We start from the raw sequence: 20577 nt of genomic DNA, 5'->3' as shown, positions 1-20577 counted from the left end.
CCACACCGCCTTATTCGGGTCGAGACCCCGGGGCCCCCGGCGCCCCCTGCTGATGAGCGGATCTCCGGACCCCCCGCCAGCAGCGACAGGGTGAGTGCCGCGCCAGGCTGGGATGGCGGGGAGGGGAGGCGGTCAGGGGTCTGGAGGTTGCGAGAGGGACAAAGGTGGCCTGACCCGGGCCCCTCGGTGTCTCAGCGACTGGCAGACGCGAGCCCCTGACCCCGGGGCTCCGAGCCTTCACCCACCTTTGTTCAGGTTCTCAGCCGACTAATCTGAGACGGAAGCCCCAAACTCTGCCCCTCTGCCCCATTCCCTGTAATGGCCCCAGGACTGGTGACCCTCCCCCTCCCGGGCTGGCTCTGCACTTCGCAGCCCCCTCCAGCCTGATCCGTGAGCCTTTTTCTAGCGGGAATTGAGGCGCACCTCCCAACCCCCACTGGTTGATGGCCTTTCTGCCCCTCTGGAAGCAGCAGCTCACTGCCCTTTGATCTCTGACCCTTCCCCCAGGGCATAGCCAGCACAAAGCTCTTCCCTCCTGTTGCCTCTTTGCTTCCTCCTCCTCTTCCTCCTCCTATTTGTCCAGCCTAAGCATCCTTGCAGGTGCCGAAGCCCCAGAAAGGAGGTGAAGGCGGGTTTCTCCTTGCAGACACAGCGCGAACTGGCCTTTGCCCTATGGGCTGTTGTTCTCAGGAGGCCAAGACAGGCAGCTTACAGTTCTTGCCAAGGGGGGTTCCTGGGGTCCAGGCCCACTCTTTCCTCCTTTCCTTGTCCTATCAGGTATGAGGATAGTCAGTGCTCAGGACCTGTTGCCCACATGGGGCTAAGCAGCTGAGCCCATTCCTCCTCTCCACCTGGCCTCCCTCTCCCCCAGGTCCATTCTAAGGGAGGCTGGAGCTTTTCTCGGGTCTGCAGGCACCAGGATAGGGAGGAGAACAGGACATCCACCATGCCTCAGGGCCCTGCCCTGACTCCGGTCGGCCTTATTCCTCCCTGGCAGAGCGAGAGCTGAAAGCCATTCCAGGCCCCTCAGTTCTGTGATGATGACTCTGTGGGCTGCCTTGGCTCTGCTGTCCTCCTTCGCTCACCCCGGGAGCTCAGTTCTGGGGCCTACCCCCTCTCCTCAGCAGAGAACATTTTTCTTTGATTGGAGTGCAGAGTTGCTTTCCGAATCTGTTGGCTCCAGGATTGAGGCTTTTTAGCTGAGAGAGCGCCGTTCCGCCAGATTTCCTGGATGAGAGGGATCTGTCAGGGCCAGAGCAGAAGCCTCAGGAATGCAAATTCTTTTTCTCCTAGTTTTTGCTATGGGACATGGCTGCCCATCCCGGGCCAGGATACTTATTCTGCAGAGGAAGGTTCAAGGGCACTTCTCCCAGGCTGTGCTTGTCTGCTTCTTGTCCCCCGCTATTGTGTGATGTGATGGAGGTGGTGACAGTGAGGCAGAGAGAGGCTCTGTTCTTCCCACTGACCAGTCAGTCTCCTCTTCTCTAACCACTGCCTGTTTGGCATAGGCAACATGGGCCTGAGCTGTCTTTGGCCCTTCTCCTCTCTACAGTGGCTTGGATGACCTAACAGGCTGCCCACCAAGCCATGGGCTCCTCCAGGACACGGACCATGTCTTCTTGTGTCTCCCAAGTGCCTGACACAATGCTTGACATAAAGAAGGGTGCATAAATATGTCCTGCATGGTGACTGTCCATTATCAGGGTGGCCTGAGGGTCAGGGACTCCCCTAGCCGCAGCTTCCCTTGCACATTTTCCCAGACACCCCCAAGGAAGGGGCGGCACCCACACAGTTCCATGCAGAGACTCACAGCCTCTTCTTGCCAAGGGCCTCCATGCCTCAGCTTGGGTCAGCCCTGTGATCTGTGTGCTTTTCAGACTTAGGGGCCAAGAGATGTCTGACTCCTTTGTCAGCTACAGGGACAGGAATGAAATCCAGCAGGCTCTCCCAGGAGCCATACAATCTGTGGTTTCTTTAATGCGTGTGATGAGAAAGACCCAGGATACCACCTGAGTTGGCCCGGTGCAGGGATGCTATCTCTATGGGCCCTGACCTGGGGCCTCCCACCATTTAGAAAGAGCAGCTCCCCACCCATTTAGGAGCAGAGTTTGGGGTCTGAGTCTTCCCCTAGGAAAAGCTCAGACAAGGTGCCTGAGTCCCTTACCCTAAACCTAAGAGATGCTGCTCCTGGATGTGAGCTGGCGCATGCCCCTGTGGCCCAGTGGAGCTGGTGTTTATGTACTATGTGGCCACTTTCTCAGTGTTTTCTGTTCCTCATTCTCTCAGGCCTCCTGGCTTGCTTTGAGGTCTCCTCCTGACATGAGATGAGGCCTGGGGCCTATTCTCTCCTCTGGAACCCAGTGGCTGGGGCTGAGGGAGTCAGAACCCTCTGAGAAGGGATGGGTCATGAGATTTGATGAAATGGGTGGAGGTGTTTCTATGACAAGCCAGAGGGATTGAGCAGAAACCCAGTTAGTATGGGGGCAGGAGAGTACTAGGTCCTGGACAGTACCCTGAGAGGCCCAGGGGGCTCAGGACCATTAGCCTTCTCTCCTCGCGGGGTTCTGGCTGCCAGCCCATCCTGGGACCCACTGCCATAGTTGGCAGGGGTGCAGGGGTGGCCATCTGGGCAGGCCTAGCAGGGCAGGTGTGGGAGCAGCAGGAGCCGCGCCCTGCAACGGGCAGGCAGGGCCTTGCCATCTGGCCAGAGGAAGAGCTTCTTCATGATGCTGGGCCCTTGTCTGGCCCCCAGGCCATGCTCTGGCAGGGGGGCTAGAGAGCTGGGCCTTCCTTTGGTTTGCTCCCTTTTCTCAGACCTTCAGCAGGAAAAACCTGGTGTAATTAGGGAAGGGGATGGATATGGGAACAGGGCTCTGATTGGGCGAAGCTCTGAGCTGCCTGTGACCATCTGTGCAGTGTGTCCTTTGCCTCCCTCATGCCAAGATACATGTTTGGGGCTGGGTGGGGAGGTAACATGGACAATAAGACAGTCAGGCACCCTGGATTAAAACCAGGGCTCTTCTTAGCTCATGGAGAGGTTCCTGGGCTTCATGAACTTCCAGAAATTGTGTGCAGATATTTCCAATTTTTCTGGGGAAAGGTATAGCTCTTAGATTCTCATAGGGGTTCACAAGCCCCAAAATATTAAGAACTTAAAAAAATAGTTGTATCTCACAGATGATATCCACAGGACTTGGATCCTCCAGGCACAGATTTGGAAAGGAGGAAACAGACAGAGGTAGGAAGAGTTAAGTGAGGGACACAGTGAGGGCATCTGAAGTTGAACAAGACATTCCTGCCCTGAGGTTAGGAGGGTTGATCGGGGCCGCCAGTCAATGTAGGACCATCCCTTAGCCAGTGTTCATTAAGTGTATGTCATTAGGCGCTGAAAGGGACACAGCACCTGGAAGACCTGGTGCTTGCCTTTTTGGAGTTTGTTTGCTTGTTTGTTTTACTGTTCCTTCTTAGGACTTGCACAGAGTCTGTAGGTCCGATCTGCTTATCTTGCAGATGGAGATAGAGGGAGGAGGAGAGTCTGCGGAAGGAAGGGAGGAGAAGGGAGGAGTCCAGGTGAAGGAACTTTTGTAGACCAGTTAAATCTCTTAAACCTCATAGGCTGGCCATCTGTGCTGCCATTGCTGCTTTGAGGATGGCTGAGGCCTGCAGCTACTGGGGGACTGGATGGCAGGCCTGACCACTCCGCCCAGTGCCGTCACCCCACACTGCGGCACCAACTCTGTCTGGAAGACATCTGTGCTTCTTACCTTGGCTAGTGAATGACTCAGTGACAACTCAGCTCTGGCGCTTTGCCTATTGGGAGCTGGGAACCTGAGGACCATGGATGGGAGCTGCTGGCTAGGCTGAGCAAGCCCTGGCCGGGGCCCAGGGCTTGAAGGGGTACCTGCTGCCCACTCCATTAGCCCTCACCACAGAATCAACATATTATGTGAGAGCAAAAGTGGGGCCCAAACCCTGCATGTGGTGGGCCTGTGGGTGCCCCCAGAGCCTGGTGCCCAGCCTTAGGGCTTCACAACTTGGAGCTTATTTTGTGTCTATCACTGTGGGCCTCCTCCAAAAGGACTCAGAAATTTGGTCTTTTTGTCTTTAATAATATAGTGGCTAACATTTACCAAGCAGTTCGCTTGTGCCTGGTACCATTTTGAAGCAGCTGACATGTGTTAGACCAGTTGATCCTGAAAACAATCCTGTGAGGAAGATTCTACTGCTATCCCCAGGTTACAAATGGGGAAACCAGAGCACAGGAATGCTGAGTCACACTTGCACGGTTTCTCAGCCAGCAGGTAGTAGAGTGAGCCCAATGCCTGGACCCTCAGCGCCTACCACCAGGTGCCTGGCAGAGAGGAGGTATTCACTAAGCATTTGCTAATGAACAAGAGGAAGCAGACTCTTAGGGAAGGAATGAGGGGTGTGTTCTGTACTGAGTTTACCACTTCCTGAATGCTGGGAACCACCACTTGGTCCCCAATCCTAAGGCGGCACCAGACATACCCACGGGTCTTATGAGGGTTGCTAGGATCGACTGCGTGTCTGTAATGTGTGACTGTTTTATAAACAAGGCATTGTTCTTGTAATTAGAAAAGGGAAAGACATTTGTTTTATGTCAAGGGATTTCTCAGATAAAATAGGAGAAGGACATTGCAATAAGCAGGAACAATGGGTATAAAAAGTTTGATCTCGAGGAAGGTAAGTAATGTACCATTTCCCAAACTGTAACGGGTTAATAGATTTTCAGTGACAAAGGGCTTCCATGGTTAAATATTTTTGAGAAATTACAGGATTAAACAAAACTAGACTGATTTCTTCGCTGCAGGACTCCTTAGATTTAAAGTGTATTTTAAATCTACAAATAGAGGAGAGAAGATGCTGCATTTCCCAAATGTTTGGAAAATCTGTGATAAGACACTACACGTCAGGAAGCCAGGGTCCCTGTCTTGTCTCTGCTGCTGACAAGCTGCATACCCTGGACAGGCACCTAAACTCTGAGGCCTTCATACCCGAATATAAAAGATTATCCTCAGAGCTAACATTTGTTCAGCACTAACTCCATGCCAGCTTCTGGGCTAAGAACTTTTACAAATTAATTTTCCTCTTCCCAACCCTGATATGGGTACTATTACCATCCTTTTTCTACAGATAAAAAGACAGAGGTCTACAGATAAAAAGAGGTTTCCAGACACTCAATGTAAGCTAAAGAAACAGAGGAGAGGGGCAGTGGTAGACTTTGGGGACCTTGCAGAGCAAGGCGCGCATTGTAACGCGTGTCCTCTTGCTCCTCCTGGATCCACACCCCCCTGGAGCCCCGTGGTGGGGGTCAAGCATGTGTTGCTTGGCCCAGTTGCAGAGTGGAAGAGGAACCAGATGGCGGGCCTGCTAGCTACCACAGGAGAGGCTTGAGCAGGAAGGAGATTCAAAGTATGACAGCTGCTCTGGGAGGGGCACTGCCCAGTTGGAACAGACACAATAGCAGAGTCCTGGAGGCACCCTGCCGGGTGGCAGGAAGGAGAGGGATGGGATCCTCTGGGTAGTAGATACTCTACCTACTAGTTTGGAAATCTTTCAGCGTTTCAGCAGCATTCTGGCCATATCAGAGAGTGTGCCTAAATACCAGCCGTGGTTTTAGGTGTCTTCCCCAAAGGTCCTTTGCGGACAATTCCTCCCTTTGGCCTTTGTGCCGGAGTCTTTGATTTCTATTCAGATGTAGATCTGCTGAGAGCCTGATCCTGCAGCCATTAGAGGTCAAGGTGAATAGGGATCTGAAAGGTGATGTCACTCCAGAGGATGGAGTCTGGAGAGGACACCTGTGGAGCGTCCCTTAGTATACATTGAGTATCTACTGTGTGCTAGCCCTGAGATTGATGCAGGATACAGCACATCAGAGTGGGGCAAAGGGACCATAAACAAAACAACAAATTAGGGTAGGTCAAAGGGGTCGGAAGCCTATAGGGGCAGCTTCCTCCACTGAGCAGTTTATCCTGGGGACCTAGAAGCCACAGGAAAGCAGGCCTGGGTTCTACCCGGGATCTTCTGTGCCCAGGGTGGGTGCCTGTCCTGCCATCCTTCCCAACTGGCATCTCTGCTGCTGCTCCTGACTCCCAGCCCTGTGGGCGGCTCCTTTGGGCATCCCAGCCCAGGGTGTGGGGCCGGGGCTTCCTGGAGCTGGGTGTGGAGCCAGGAATGGAACAGAGGAGCCATTGAGCTGCCCGCAGAGTTGCCACCGGGGCGCCCACGGGCACTGCAGGCTAGAGCTGAGGAGGCCCACGCCAGCCTGGGAGGGGTCGTGGCTCTGGGCATGGGCCCAGGACTTGGGTAAGAAGGGTGCTGCCTGCAGGCTTGGTGAGGGAGAGGCTGGAGGGGCTCTATGGAGTGGAGGAGCAGGGGTGGGGGGAATATCGGGGGCTTGGACCAGGTACTTCTGCCGGCCAAGCAGCTTCTGATGACACAGCTTCTCTTGGAAAGACTGTCCCCTCATGTGACCCCACCCAATCCAGATTTATGCTTCCTCTGCTGAATGAACAAGGAAAAGTACTTCCTTTGTCCATTCTTCCTGTTTTATGTGAATGGAGTTAACACATATTTACGGAGAGCTTTCAGGAATTTGACAGTAAACATGGTTCCTGCCCTCAGTAAGCTCACAGTCTGCGGGAAGACATGGAACAAAACAAATATTTACCATGCAATATGATAATAGCCCGGCACAGAGACACCTAACAGGCCTGGGGGAGTATTGAAAGGCTTTCTAAAGAAATAATCTATAAGAGTTAGCTCTTCAGGAGGAAGGAGAAAGCGATCCAGGCAGAGGGAAAGCCTTTGAAGTAGAAAGAACATGCAGCTTTCTGGCAAAGTGATCCAAGGTGAGTAGAGAGAAACTAAAGAGGAAAGTGGAAGCTTTCAAATCTCTTTAACTACAGACTTTTCCTGAAGCACTGGAGAGCTGTCACAAGATTTAAGGATAATGTGTTGGTTGATTCAGACACTGTTGAGCGGCTGCCACAAGAGTGTGATGCTGGCTGCCGACTGACAGAATCACCGAAGGTGGGCTGACCACAGAGCCCCCTTGGTCAAGGGGTGGGGCTGTGGGTGCCAGTTGGCCTGGGAGGAAGCAGCTTGGGCGAGTAGGGGTGAGTGGATTTATTTTCTCTACTTCCTGGCGGAAGGAGGACTAGGGGTGAAGGCCTCCAAGGGGAGATAGGCGATGATCAAGGAGAAACATTTGTCTAGTGCCTGCTGTATGTCAGGTGCTTACTGGAGCTGGAAAGACAAAAATGACAAAGAGCTCCAGGTGTGGATAGCCCGGTGGTGGTAATGGGATGCTGTGAGATAGTGGTTCTCCCACAAGCAAGCAGAGATGCGAGGGAGGTGGTAAAGTAGCTGAGGGCATGAATAGAACAAGGTGGGAGCTGAAGACCCCAGATGAGATGGTAGGAGCCGTTGGGAGGTGCCTCAGAGGGAATAGCGGGGTCGAAGGAACATGCAGAAGGGGTCTCCGAGGTGGAGAGTTTCCTTTCTTCATCTCTGCCTTGCTAGCGGTCACCATTCCCAGTTCCTCTAACCCAGAGCAGGCCAGTCACCCCACGGCCTCCCAGCCCAGCTGGCTCCTACAGCCCTGATCTGGCTCAGAATCAAAGCCTAGACTGAGATTTAAGGAAAGGCAAGACTGGCCTCTCCCCATGCTGCAGGCCCTGGAGCCACCTCCTGTCATCGCCTGTCAACCCACTGGTGCAGTGCTCCCGGGGTGCTGGCAGCCTTGGGTGAACTGGGCTCAGTCTCTGCCTCAGCCAGCGGCCCATCAGGAGAAGCCCAAGCCCAGTCTGAAGAAAGGTTCTATTGTCCTCAGCTGCGCCCCGCCCCGAGCACCTTGAGCGCCTCTTCGGAGTGTGTGGTTTGCAGTTCACTCTGCGTTGAATGGCAGCAGGCATAGAGGAGTGGCCGTGAGCCACTTGTGTGGGAGCAAGGGGCAGCGTGGGAAGTGAAGGGCCATAGTGAAGCCTTTCCTGTCCCTGCCCTCTAGGAGCCACAGGGACTTCAGCACAACTTCACGGCTGCCCCAAAGCTGGCTCCAGCATTCTCTCTCCCAGGACAGCCAAGATGCCCCCTGGTGGCAGGTTGGCAGCCTTTTGCACAAAGGGCATGGGTTCCAATTCTACTTACGTAGAATGATCCTGGACATGTTCCCTAACTTCCCTGAGCCTCTGACTCCTTAAAATGGGGACAGTAATACCCACATGACAGGGGTTGTGAGGATCCATCAGCAGAACTGAAAAAATGAGTACTCACCCTTCCCTTCCTTGATCCTGAGCAGCTGTTTATTCGTTCACCACCTGGAAGTGCCCTCGTAAGCATGGACCATGCTAATCTCTGAGTTGTCTCACTGTTCTTTGCTTGCTCTTTGAACTTTGTAGTTCCAACACCTTTGTAACTGTTTCTCTGAAGTAATTGCCTTTGTTGAACCACCTGGTGTAGGCTCTGGTCCTGCTTGGACCCTGACTTGAGGCAGGACCTGAGGCCCATTAGCCTCCTTCTGGCCATTTAGCCTAGGATATGGCCTAGAGGCACAAAATTAGTGGAAAAGATGTACCACTTGGGGCCGGGCATGGTGGCTCATACCTGTAACCCCAGCCACGAGGTCAAAAGATCGAGACCATCCTGGCCAACATGGTGAGACTCCATCTCTACTAAAAATACAAAAATTAGCTGGGCTCGGTGGCACGCACCTGTAGTCACAGCTACTTGGGAGGCTGAGGCAGGAGAATGGCATGAACCCAGGAGGTGGAGGTTGCAGTGAGCCGAGATCACGCCACTGCACTCCAGCCTGGCAACAGAGTAAGACTCCATCTCAAAAAAAAAAAAAAAAAAAAAAGGATATACCACTTGGTTGGCAGCCTAGTTGGAGAGCCCTGCAAAGGAAGAGCCAGAGCTTGTCCCCATCCAAGCTCAGAGCCTGTCCTTGAGTACCTGGGGGTTTGGATCGAAGGCAGCCTACTTGGGACTCTTGCTCCCATGGACAGAATACCTTGGGAGAAGCAGAGTTGCCTCTTCTCTCCCTGAAGCCCACTGTCTTCACTCTCCTCCCACAGCTAGCAATCCTAGAAGACTATGCGGACCCATTTGATGTTCAGGAGACTGGTGAAGGTTCAGCAGGAGCTTCAGGAGCCCCAGAGAAGGTCCCTGAAAATGATGGCTACATGGAGCCCTATGAGGCTCAAAAGATGATGGCCGGTGAGTGACGGGCAGGGGAGGTACTCCCTGAGGCCTGGGCTCTGCAGAACAGGCTTTGTGACTCACAAGTCTAAGGACTGATTCTTTGGTCCCTGGAAAATATGGAGAAAGTCTTTTCCAGGTCCTTGGGGAGGATGGTCACTGCCTTTCAGAGCCGTTTTGGAGAAGCAGCTGTGACCTATGAGACCGGAAGTGGTACAGGAGGTCACACAACTGAAGTTCAGATAGAAGCATTCAAGATAGGAAGGAAAAGATAGTGGCGAGGGCTGGGAGGATCAGTGATCCCAAAAAGAGAACCACTAGCCCTTGGGAGGGGGGATGAGTTTGAAACGAAACATCTTCATGGCAGTTGGAGAAAGATGACTAGAAATGTAGTTACAGTGGGTGTCATGAGCCTGGGCAAGTAGTCCAAAGAGTGAGGCTAGGGAGAAATGAGTAAGACACGGTCTTGGGAACAGAGGCTGAGAGAGAGTCCAGGGGAAAGAGATCAGATCAGGGGTGATCAGAGAGGACGGGGTGGGTCTGTCCAAGCCACAGCCCTGAGGCAGGGTGAGAGGAAGTTTGTTCAGGGGTAAATGATGTTAGCGCTGGGTGTGCATGGGAACCTAGATGAGAGAGTCCGAGACGGGCAGGGCAGTGCTTCGTAGGCTGGAATGAGGTATCTGGACTTGCTTCAAAACGGGGAGTGGAGCCATAATGAATCCTTGAGCAAGAGAGGAACAGGACGAAAATGTCAGCTTTATTACTGATAAAGTTGATTAGAGAACATTACTTATGTTCACCACAATGGGCTTATGTGTCATCGCAATGGGCTTCTTAATACTTCACCACAGAATTAAACTTGCCCACTCAGGCTTGGGCAACTCAGTAGGCCTAGTGGGGGAACCCTGCAAAGGAAGAGCCAGAGCTTGTCCCCATCCAAGCTCAGAGCTTGCCCTTCAGTACTTGGGGCTCGGGGTCAAAGACAGCACAGGAACAGGCCACTGACTGCATGAACCAGAATGTTCTTTCTCTTTAAGAGCAGGAGAGCGTGCATTCACTGACCAATACAATAAACTGCTCTTCCTACTTGGGAGAGGTGGTAAGGGAGGCAGAGAGTGGTCAAGAATATCCCAGAAATATTATTCCATGGAGCCCTTGGAAACACGAGCCTGCAGAATGCAGGTTCACCCTAGCAGTAACCTACACACGGAAAGATGAGGGTGAAGGTCACTGGGTATTGGCAAAGAACAGATGGGATTTGAAGAATGAAGGAGGGCCAGGTCCAAGGAGAACAGTGTAGTAGACGGAAATGGAGAAAGTGAGAAGCTTACTACCCCATTTAGGTCAGAGGGTGTGGACCCCAGGAAGCCCCCATGAAGCCCCCATGAATGCCCTGAAATTAAGTGTGAAAATATAGGAGCACATTTTTCTGGGGAGTAGCTCCATAGCTTTTATCATATTTTCACTGGGCTCAGTGATCCCAATAAGAGAACTACTAGCTTTGGAGAAGGTGGTCAGTTTGAAACGATGGTATATCAAAGCAAGAGGTCTTTATGGCAGTGGACACAAATGACTGGAAATACAGATGCAGCAAGTGCCATGAGGCCGGGCATACATTTCAAGGAATTAGGATAGGGAGAAATACATAAGACCTGGTCTTGGGGAACAGAGGCCAAGAGAGGATCTAGGGAGAGGCCAGCTGGGGGTGATCAGAAAGAAAGTATTTGCCAGGTCCTTGGTGAGGATGGTCACTGCCTTTCCAGTAGTCACTTTGGAGAAGCAGATGTGACTTGTGTGACCTGAAGTGGTACAGGAGGCCACACAACTGAAGGTCAGATATTAGCATTCAAGATAGTCAGGAAGGACAAAATAATGGTGGGGCTGGGTCAGTGATCCCAAAAAGAGAACCAATTAGCTTCAGAGAAGGTGATGTGTTTGAAACCGTGGAATGTCAAAGTGAGAGGTCTTTATGACGATGAATGTAACTTGTCGAAGGGAAACTTTCAAGGCAGGGGTGGTTCACAGTGTCTGGGCAGTGTCTGTGATTGTGAAATGATATCATTTGCGGGCTGGGCGCAATGGCTCACACCTGTAATCCCAGCACTTTGGGAGGCCAAGGCAGGCGGATCACCTGAGGTCAGGAGTTCAAGACCAGCCTGGCCAACATGGTTGAAACCCCCATCTCTACAAAAATTAGCCAGGCATGATGGTAGGTACCTTACTCGGGAGGCTGAGATGGGAGAATCGCTTGAACCTGGGAGGCGGAGGTTGTAGTGAGCCGAGAGCATGCCATGGCACTCCAGCCTCGGTGACAGAGCAAGATTCTGTCTCAAAAAAAAAGAAAAAGATAAAAAGGAATGATACCATTTGAGACAGAAGGAAACAAATGGAACTTGGCATCAGGGAGGAAGTGGACAATGGGAGGATTGTGCCTCAGTTTCCTAAACTTGTAAATTTTACCCAGCCCTCACTGACTGTCGCAGGATCCTTTTCCTGTCTTTTACTCTGGTGCCCACCTGCCCTTGCCTTCATTGGCTCCCTTGCTTTTAGTGACCCAGAAGTGTTTTGAGGGTGAGGAACCCAGGATGTGTGGTTGCTGAGCTCCCCCCAGAGCCAGGGCATCTCCTCTGAAGGAGGTCTGGCTTGTTGCTGAGAAGCTTTGTAGGAGGAGGGGAGCCAGAAAGCCAAGGCTGAGCCCTCACCTCTCCCTTCCTGCCCTGCCCTGGCAGAGATCCGGGGCTCCAAGGAGACAGCAACTCAGCCCTTGCCTCTGTATGACACACCCTATGAGCCAGAGGAGGATGGGGCCACTCCGGAAGGTGAGGGGGCCCCCTGGCCGCGGGAGTCCCGCCTGCCAGAGGATGATGAGAGACCCCCCGAGGAGTATGACCAGCCCTGGGAGTGGAAGAAGGAGCGGATTTCCAAAGCCTTTGCAGGTGAGTCCTGTTGGAGAGGGCAGGTCAGCTGGGGCCTCTGAGCAGCTTTCCAGGCTCAAGAGAATGGAAGGAGTGGACCCTAGGAGCCCAGGGAGGCCCAGGATCAGGACTCTAGGAAATGCAGTTGAATTCTGTACTGCAGGGGGTGGGGTTGGCAGTGTGGACACAGCGCTGTGTTTAGGGTCAAGGAATGGGTACAGGAGAAGGATGAAGGTATTGCCCTGCATCACCACCTTTTGGAAGCTAAGAGGGAGGCTTAGACTACTTCTATCTTTTTTTTTTTTTTTTTTTTTTTTTTTTTTGAGACAGAGTCTCGCTCTGTCACCCAGGCTGGAGTGCTGTGGCCGGATCTCAGCTCACTGCAAGCTCCGCCTCCCGGGTTCACGCCATTCTCCTGCCTCAGCCTCCCGGGTAGCTGGGACTACAGGCGCCGCCACCTCGCCCGGCTAGTTTTTTGTATTTTTTAGTAGAGACGGGGTTTCACCATGTTAGCCAGGATGGTCTCGATCTCCTGACCTCGTGATCCGCCCGTCTCGGCCTCCCAAAGTGCTGGGATTACAGGCTTGAGCCACCGCGCCCGGCTGACTACTTCTATCTTTTGGGGACTGGGTATATTTAAAAATAAATTCCAAAACAAACTTATGAAACTCATGACATATGTTAAAATACTTACATTTAACAAAAGAAGGCACTTACTTCAAACAATGAAGACAGCTATGGGTGTAACCTGAATTCTAGGGCTCTGCCTCCCAGTGGTACGCCCTGGCAGACCAGGGGCGTCTGGCCCCAGGGAGATTTCTGAGGAGCAGAGTGAGGCTGTGATTGCCAGATGAAGATCAGGTTTCTTCTGTCCCAGCCACACCACTGTCCATCCCAAGTCCAAGTCCACCATGGGAAAGTTCATGTTAGCGGTCTGAGGTGGGTGGAGCAAGAGCCCGGAGTAGGGAGAGGGCTTTTGCTCCTGGGTCCTTGATTCAGGGTGAACATAAAGGGCTCAAATAGCATTCGACTTCACTCCTGCCCGCATATGCCCCTCTGCCCTGCTTGGGCAAGGGGCTCATCCTGGAGCTGGACCCAGCTCTCCTCTGCCCTCCCCACCCTGACAGCCAGACTGGAAAACCACAGGATTCTAATATTCTTCCTGTAAAGCACACACCATTGAGGATGGGCCGTTTATCTCCAGAAGTCTTCTTGGAGAATCAATACTGTTTGGATTGCTTAATGGGAAAATCTATGCTCGTCATTAGGAAACCTCGTTAGCAGTCCAGCAGCCGCCAGTGGCATCACTCTTCTCAAGATGGGGGGGTGGGGATTACATTTCAATAAAACATCTGCCCCCAAGTCTGAGTAATCCTGACAACCTGAGGCGAGGCTGGCTCTTTCTCGCTGCCTGCGACTTCCCAGGCTGTGGGGAAAAGGAGAAAGGGAGGCAAGGCTGTGGGCGCCAGGAGGCTATGGGAACCCGGATGTGGTGCTGGGAGAGGCTGGTCACTCCTAGTCTTGCATTTCCTTTGTTCCTGGTATCTTTGGGCCCTGGAGGCTTGTAAGAGGTCAAATGAAGGGGACCCACGAGCTGGCAGAGCAAGACCCTGCATCCTGCTGCTTGTCACCCGAGCTTCCCACCCTCTGACCAGGCCAGCCTGGTGTGGTCAGCGTTGGCTCCGCCCAGACCTTGAGTCCCTCCCCAAAAGCTGACCTGCCTCGCGTCTGCCCCTCCCCCTCCTCCTTTCTAGGCTGTCCTGTGTCCTGGCTCTGGGTTTTGGTGTCTCAACCTTTACCTCTTTCTGTCTCTGTCACTGTCTGTCTCTCTTCTCACTTCTGCTGCTGGCTCCAGTTGACATTAAGGTCATCAAAGACCTACCTTGGCCTCCACCTGTGGGACAGCTGGACAGCAGCCCCTCCCTGCCTGATGGGGACAGGGACATCTCCGGTCCAGCCTCACCCCTCCCTGAGCCCAGCCTGGAGGACAGCAGCGGTGGGTCCTGGGGGGCTTCTGGCCAGGGTGACATGTCCTCACCCCTCCAGGCCCTGCGGGTTGGGTTGGAGGAATTGAGAGGTGGGGCAGGGTTTGGAAACCCCAGGAAGAATCTCATTTGGGAATAAGAAGAAAGACACAAAACGCACATTCCTCGCTTCCCCATAGCTGTGGGATGGTGTCTCCTACAGGGAGGCCCCTTTCTAATGTGTTCCTCACCATGCTACAAAAATCCACCATTTAAAATTCACTTTGGGGAGAGCTTCGCTTGACCAGATCCTTCAGCAATGCAAATACTCCTGAGATGGGGGTGGGACAGGCACAGGAAGTGTGGAACTCCTTGGCACAAAGGAGCAGATCTGACCCTTGCATCTGCTGACTGAAAGACAATAAGGGCTTCAAAGGGCTACAAGGAGAGAAAAAGAGCCCAAATGAGGAGAAAGAACACACTTAATTCTTCCTCTATGTTCAGTTCTGTCCAGAGTGGGCGCCCGAGGGTGTGTGTGCAGAGGCATGAGCATCTGGTTGTACATTTGTGCCTGAATATTGTATTTTAAAATATGGGATGAAGGAAGGTATCTATCCATACGTGCATGTGTGCCTGTGTACCTGCGGCCAGGGGATCCATGGGGGCTCAGCCTTTCCTTATGTAGGCTCAGCTATCAGGCTGCCCTGGTCTGGGAGGGCAGACGTGCCGCCTCTGGGCCTCTGTGGGCTGGGGAAGGGAGCCAGTGGGCAGCAACGTTGGGGGTGGGGGAGGGGCGAACCGGCTGGCGGCTTTGGGCGGGATTAGCCTGTCAGGATGGCACCAAGGGGAATCAGATAATTGTTCTCAGATCAATAAGTCATTTCTACAGAATGGTTAGGCAGGGTGATTTGGAGAACGGTAATGAACTCTGAGGAGGAGAAAGAAACAATATCATCAGCGCTGAAGCCACCCTGAGAGGATGGACTGGGGGAAGGCATCAGCTGCTCTGGAGGCAGAAGCGTGCATGGTTTCTCGGGTTGCTCCTCTGCCCTCTCCTCCCACAGTGTGGGGACTGCGAGGCCCTGTGGCACAGAAGGCTGGGCCCACCCCCACCAGGGGATGGATCCAAGATTATGTCCCCAGAGCCAGTCAGGCCCTTGAGCATGGGCTGCCCTCCTAGAACATTCCTTTGATCCTTTCTGGGGCTGGAAGAAGTAGGGATCGGGCACTGGCTATTCAGTAGTCACCTCTGGGGACCTCTAGGGTTCTTAGAGTCCATGACTGATATGTTCCCCACAGCCCAGTTTGAAGGATCGGAGAAGAGCTGCCTGTCACCTGGCCGGGAGGAGAAGGGGCGGCTACCTCCCCGACTCTCTGCAGGGAACCCCAAGTCAGCCAAGCCCCTAAGCGTGGAGCCCAGCAGCCCCCTGGGGGAGTGGACGGATCCAGCACTGCCTCTGGAAAACCAGGTGTGAGTGTCTGTGTCCAGCTGGGGACTCCCTGTCTGCTCCTCCCTTCCTGGCACTGGCTTCCCTACAGGGGACACCCACAACGGGTGGGCCTGGACGGCGAGGGACCCAGCAGAGATGCCCCCCCTTCCTCTCTCTCATCCTTAGCTGGTATCACGGGGCCATCAGCCGAACCGACGCCGAGAACCTGCTCCGGCTGTGCAAAGAGGCCAGCTACCTGGTACGCAACAGTGAGACCAGCAAGAATGACTTCTCCCTGTCCCTCAAGTGAGTGGGGACGGTTGTGGGTGCAGGGACAGCCAGCAGGGTGGAAGGGGACTCCAGTATTCCCCTTATGCCTGCCAAGCTGGGGAGGTCCCCATCCCCCATGAATAATCCCCAGGCACTGGGGGTCCTGAGATGTCTGAGACTCAGCCCCTGCTCTCAGGGAGCTCAGAGTCCATTGGGAGGAACAGTTGATCTGCAGCATGCAGCTCAGAAGGGTTCTGTCCTAGCTGTGTGGCCTGGGCCCCCTTAACCTCTCTAGGCCTCAGTTTCCTTACTAATGAAATGGATGGAGGAGGATATAGGGAAGGATTAGGTGAAATAATGCATGAGAAGTGTTTAGCATAGTGCTAAGGGCTCAATAAATCATCACTGTCATTATCAGTGGAAGCCCAAGATGTTCTAGAAGCATAGGCAAGGAGATAGGAGCTTTGCCTGAGGGAGTCTCTAGCGTGGCCAGGGGCGGGAGGGGGGCTGGGTGCTAGGAGGAGGACAGGGTAGTGGATACAAAGTTATTCCTGTTTTTCCTGTTTACTCTGAGGAAGAGTGTGTGTGTCTGTGTGTGTGTTTGAGGACGGGGGTGCGGGGGGCGGGTGTCTGAGCTTTTGGATCCTGGAAGAGGTAGGGGAGGCAAGGCCCTCCCTTCCCATCAGGCTTTCCTCCCAGGAGCAGTAGATCAGCCTCCCAGACTCCCTGGTAGCATGGCCAGCCCTGCCCTGGGCAACCAGGAGTTCTGCCTGGTAGACCCTGTACCCCATGTTAGGAAGCCAGTGGGGTGGTATGTTCATTTGCCTCCCACCATCACTAGTAGGACACCTGCACCACTTTCTAGCACATTCTCTGGGACCATCAGAGTACAGGTATACCCTCCCATTCAAACAAATCCAATCTATGGAAACTTGGGGCTACTAAACCAGTCATATCTGGGGTATAATTATTCAACTTCACTAAAAGATAATAGAAAAAGTGGTGGGCGTGTTGGCTCACACCTGTAATCCCAGCACTTTGGAAGGCCGAGGCTGGTGGATCACCTGAGGTCAGGAGTTCGAGACCAACCTGACCAACATGGTGAAACCCGGTCTCTACTAAAAATACAAAAATTAGCTGGGTGTGGTGGTGCGCACCTGTAATCCCAGCTACTCAGGAGGCTGAGTCAGGAGAATCACTTGAACCCAGGAGGCAGAGGTTGCAGTGAGCCAATATCGTGCCATTGCACTCCAGCCCAGGCCAACAACAGCAAGAATCTGTCTCAAAAAAAAAAAAAAGATAATAGAAAAAGTGCCGGACTATAGTCAGGTAACCTGGGTTCTATTCTTGGATTTGATAAATTAGCTATGTGATCCTAGGGAAATCACTTAATATCTCCAAGCCTCGGTTTCTACCTTTGCCAAATGAATTGATAGATAGCGCTTTTTTTTCCCAGCTGTCATACTCTAGGAGTCTTTGAATTATAAAATCAAAGAAGCATTTCCCAGAAAAGTTTTTGTCAAAAATTTGATGTATATAACCTCAGAAATGTGTATTGCCTTAAAAATTATAGTTAAAGTTCATGGAGCACACCAAGCAACCTATATGCCATTTCTAAACCAACTACTCCCCTGCAAGATAGATCTCTTTTTTATAGACAGAAAATAAATTCAAAGAGGCTTGTTACTTGCCCAAGGCCACCAGGTAATAAAGTCCCAAAATCAGGATTTGAACCCAGCTCTGTCTGACTCCGCAAACCATGGTATTCCAGGGCTCCACCAGTGCCATATTATTGTTTGGTACAGGCTAAGGTAAGGGGAGATGCCAGGGGTCTGGCTCCCAGAGTGGAGCCCTGCCAGCCTGCCTTAGCCTGGGAGGTAAAATGGCAAGGCAGGCCTGGAGACCTGCTCCCGCCCTGGCTGACCTGGCTCCGCATCTGTCTGCCAGAGCCTTGTTTACATATAAATGGCTTCTCTGAAATATGATTATGGTTTCTCTTCTCTCCCTAATGGAAGGGCTTTCACTGGTAATTAAACAACTTCCTCAAAAAGGCTTGCCAGCCTGGTCCTGCAGCCCAGCTGGTCCTAACCCCAGTACGCTGAGGGTCTGGTAGGGGCTTTGCTGTGTCCTAATGGACCCTTGGGACTTTGTCCCAGGAGGCGGGAAAGCACAGCCATCCCCTCTGCAGGAGGTTGGTTATCCACATGGCTGCTGAGCTCTCTGGCCACTTGTCCTTCTTAGGCAGATCTCTTTCGAGAAGATAACAATGTGCAGCTTTTAGGAGAGACAATTCCCCAGGCGGACTAAGGGGGAAGCGGTCAGCCCCAAACTGAGAAGAGGTGAAGGAAAGCAGGGCCCATGCTGCTGCCCACAGCCTTGGGCCTGACAGGGGACACTGCCCCCCCCCCCCCCCCCCATCCGCCACCCACAGGGGCCGTTTGCCACAGGCCCTTGGCTCCTTTTCCCAAGGGCCTGAGCTGTCAGCCCCAGTTATCTCAGACCTACAGATGGCCCCCGCCACCCTGCACCCTGACACGCCCAGCCCTGGGGCCCCAGGCCTTTTCCCAGAAGTCTGCTAGGCTCTGAGGACTCCATGCCTGGGGAGGCAGAGGGATGGAGTTTGGGGCCTCCTTTTCTCCTCCCATCTGTCACCTCCCTTCAGCCTCCCCACTCTGATTTCTCACTTGTGGGCCTGGTGAAATGGGTCTTTGTACCCAGACAGGGGAGGCGAGTGATAAGGATTGCCAGCCTCACCTCTCTGCGGGGTGGACCTCAGGATGGAGGCAGCCCCCTCACTGGTTCTGCTTTCCACACTAATCTCTAAGCCCTGTCCTTGTCCCCAGGTAGGCTGTGGCCAGCAGTGGGCCAGCCCTTAGGCTTCAGGGCTCCCCAAAACATTCCTTACCCCTTGCCTGTGCTTGGGTTTCAGACCCGAGGCCTGACAGACCAAGCTATGGTGGTTTAGACAAATGTACTTGGGTACTCCCGTGCCCTCTCATGGGCCGAGGGTCCCTGGACATTGAGGAGCTAGCCAGAGCTCTGAGCAGTGGGGTCCTTGTCTTGAGGGTAGAGCCAGGCACTGATGCTGATTTCCTGGTTGTGGCAGGGAGATGGGAGAGGCAGGAGCATGTCCCTGAGCAAGGGAATGAAGTCATTGTAGGCCGAAGGCCCAGATAAATGAGCTAGGGGCTTGGTCGAAGACCCAGAGAGCAAGAGAGTGAAGGGATATCCCTAGGAGGAGGCAGCTGAGCACTCCCAGATTTTGGGGGGTCTTCCAGATCAGCTTCTCCCTTCCCCCTAGTCTTTAGAAGGGAGAGCCCCAACCAAGACTAGCTTGGTTGTCACATCTGTCCACCCTCCTGCCAAGGGTGTATGTGGTTCCACATGAGTCACCAGGAGCCCCTCACCGGTGTCTTACCATACAGCTCACAAAAGGTGACGTTAAACTGGCCCTGGCCACAGAGGCTGGAGGGCCAGGGTGCCTGGACCCCAGGGTTGGCCAGCAGGGGTCGCGGGTGGTGTTGGTCACTCAGTTTCCACCTGCACACACCCTATATACTCCCTGTACACACATTCTTGGCACACCCAGTGGCCTCACCACAAAGCCAATGCCCAGTGCTACCTACTTACACCACCACCACCCCTGCTTTCTGGACTGACCTCCATCTCCTCAATCACCTCTCATTCTCAGCTGGCTTTGGAACCACCACATTTGCTGTAGGGTTGGGGAGGGTTACTGGATGGGGGGCTGAGGAGAGCCCCCACTCATCAAAGTCTCCTCTCCTCTTCCCAGGAGCAGCCAGGGATTCATGCACATGAAGCTGTCCCGGACCAAGGAACACAAATATGTGCTGGGCCAGAACAGCCCGCCCTTCAGCAGCGTCCCTGAAATTGTGCACCACTATGCCAGCCGCAAGCTACCCATTAAGGGAGCCGAACACATGTCCCTGCTCTACCCTGTGGCCATCCGGACTCTTTAGATGTGAAGCCAGGGCACTGTGATAGACCTGTACCCAGCCCTGTGCCCATCACCTGGCTGAGGGCTGTGGCGCTTGCCAGGGACATGATCTTTCAAACCTTTCTTCTCCGGGTATCGAGCAGAAGCTGGAGATTCCTTAATTTATTCTAAAGGGAAAGGGCTCCTGGGGCCTTGGAGTAAGGGGTTGGCTGGAGCTGGGGATAGAGGAAACCCTGGAGAGAAAGGATAGCCCCTGGAGGAAGGGGGTTCTAGAGCTGCTGGGGTCGTAGGGAGTTTCAGATTGGCAGCTCCGGCTCCTTTCCGACCTTAGGGCAGAGGTGGCGACCTCCACCACCACCATCTTCTCCCCACTGGCTCCCTGCGAGGTGGAGCAGAATTCGGCCCCATGGGGCGCCTGACCACCTCTCTGCCTCTGTCCCCAGCTTCCACCCCAGCCCGTCGGAGGGCTCCTCCAGAGTCTGGTGAGGTTTGGGGAAGGCAGGCCCCTGGGAAGCAGCCGGCTTTGGGGGGTGGGGAGACAAGGGGAGGGGCTCGGGCAGAGGGAACTGTGCAGTCCCCAGGCCGCCCCGGCTCCGGGCCAGAGGCAATAAATAAACCCGATCCTGCCGGGCACAGCCGCGCCCGCGCCTCCGGCGCCGTCCCCGGGCTGACGGGGGAGGGAGCGGAGAAGCGAGCGCAGATTCTGCTTATAAATCAGCTCTGGAGCAGACACAGCCCGGCTGTGAAAAGCACTTTCGAAGCATCAAGTTCCTTTCTTTGACGAGATGTCAAAACATCGCCGCCGCCCTGGCCCCGGCTGG

General features: G+C 53.7%; 1 protein-coding gene across 2 annotated transcripts; it reads left to right on the top strand.

Moving 5' to 3' along the window:
• The first annotated feature begins 6 nt into the window (after nt 1-6).
• On the top strand, nt 7-20508 carry SHF (Src homology 2 domain containing F). 2 transcript variants are annotated; one of them, XM_011928536.1, is made up of 7 exons: nt 7-90; nt 9096-9237; nt 11949-12155; nt 13990-14130; nt 15398-15569; nt 15715-15834; nt 19592-20508. In XM_011928536.1, exons 2-7 carry the CDS (start codon nt 9204-9206, stop codon nt 19776-19778), a joined length of 861 nt encoding a protein of 286 aa, XP_011783926.1. In that variant the 5' UTR covers nt 7-90; nt 9096-9203; the 3' UTR covers nt 19779-20508. The 2 variants fall into 2 exon arrangements, with proteins under 2 accessions (XP_011783926.1, XP_011783927.1); XM_011928537.1 differs by lacking the exons at nt 7-90; nt 13990-14130 and adding an exon at nt 6227-6327.
• Nucleotides 20509-20577: the final 69 nt, after the last annotated feature.

This window comes from Colobus angolensis, unplaced genomic scaffold (genome assembly GCF_000951035.1).
Source record: "Colobus angolensis palliatus isolate OR3802 unplaced genomic scaffold, Cang.pa_1.0 Scaffold78, whole genome shotgun sequence".
Taxonomy (NCBI): Eukaryota; Metazoa; Chordata; class Mammalia; order Primates; family Cercopithecidae; genus Colobus; species Colobus angolensis.
Note: the sequence above shows the minus strand (reverse complement) of the source record. Positions and strands in the feature narration are given on the sequence as shown.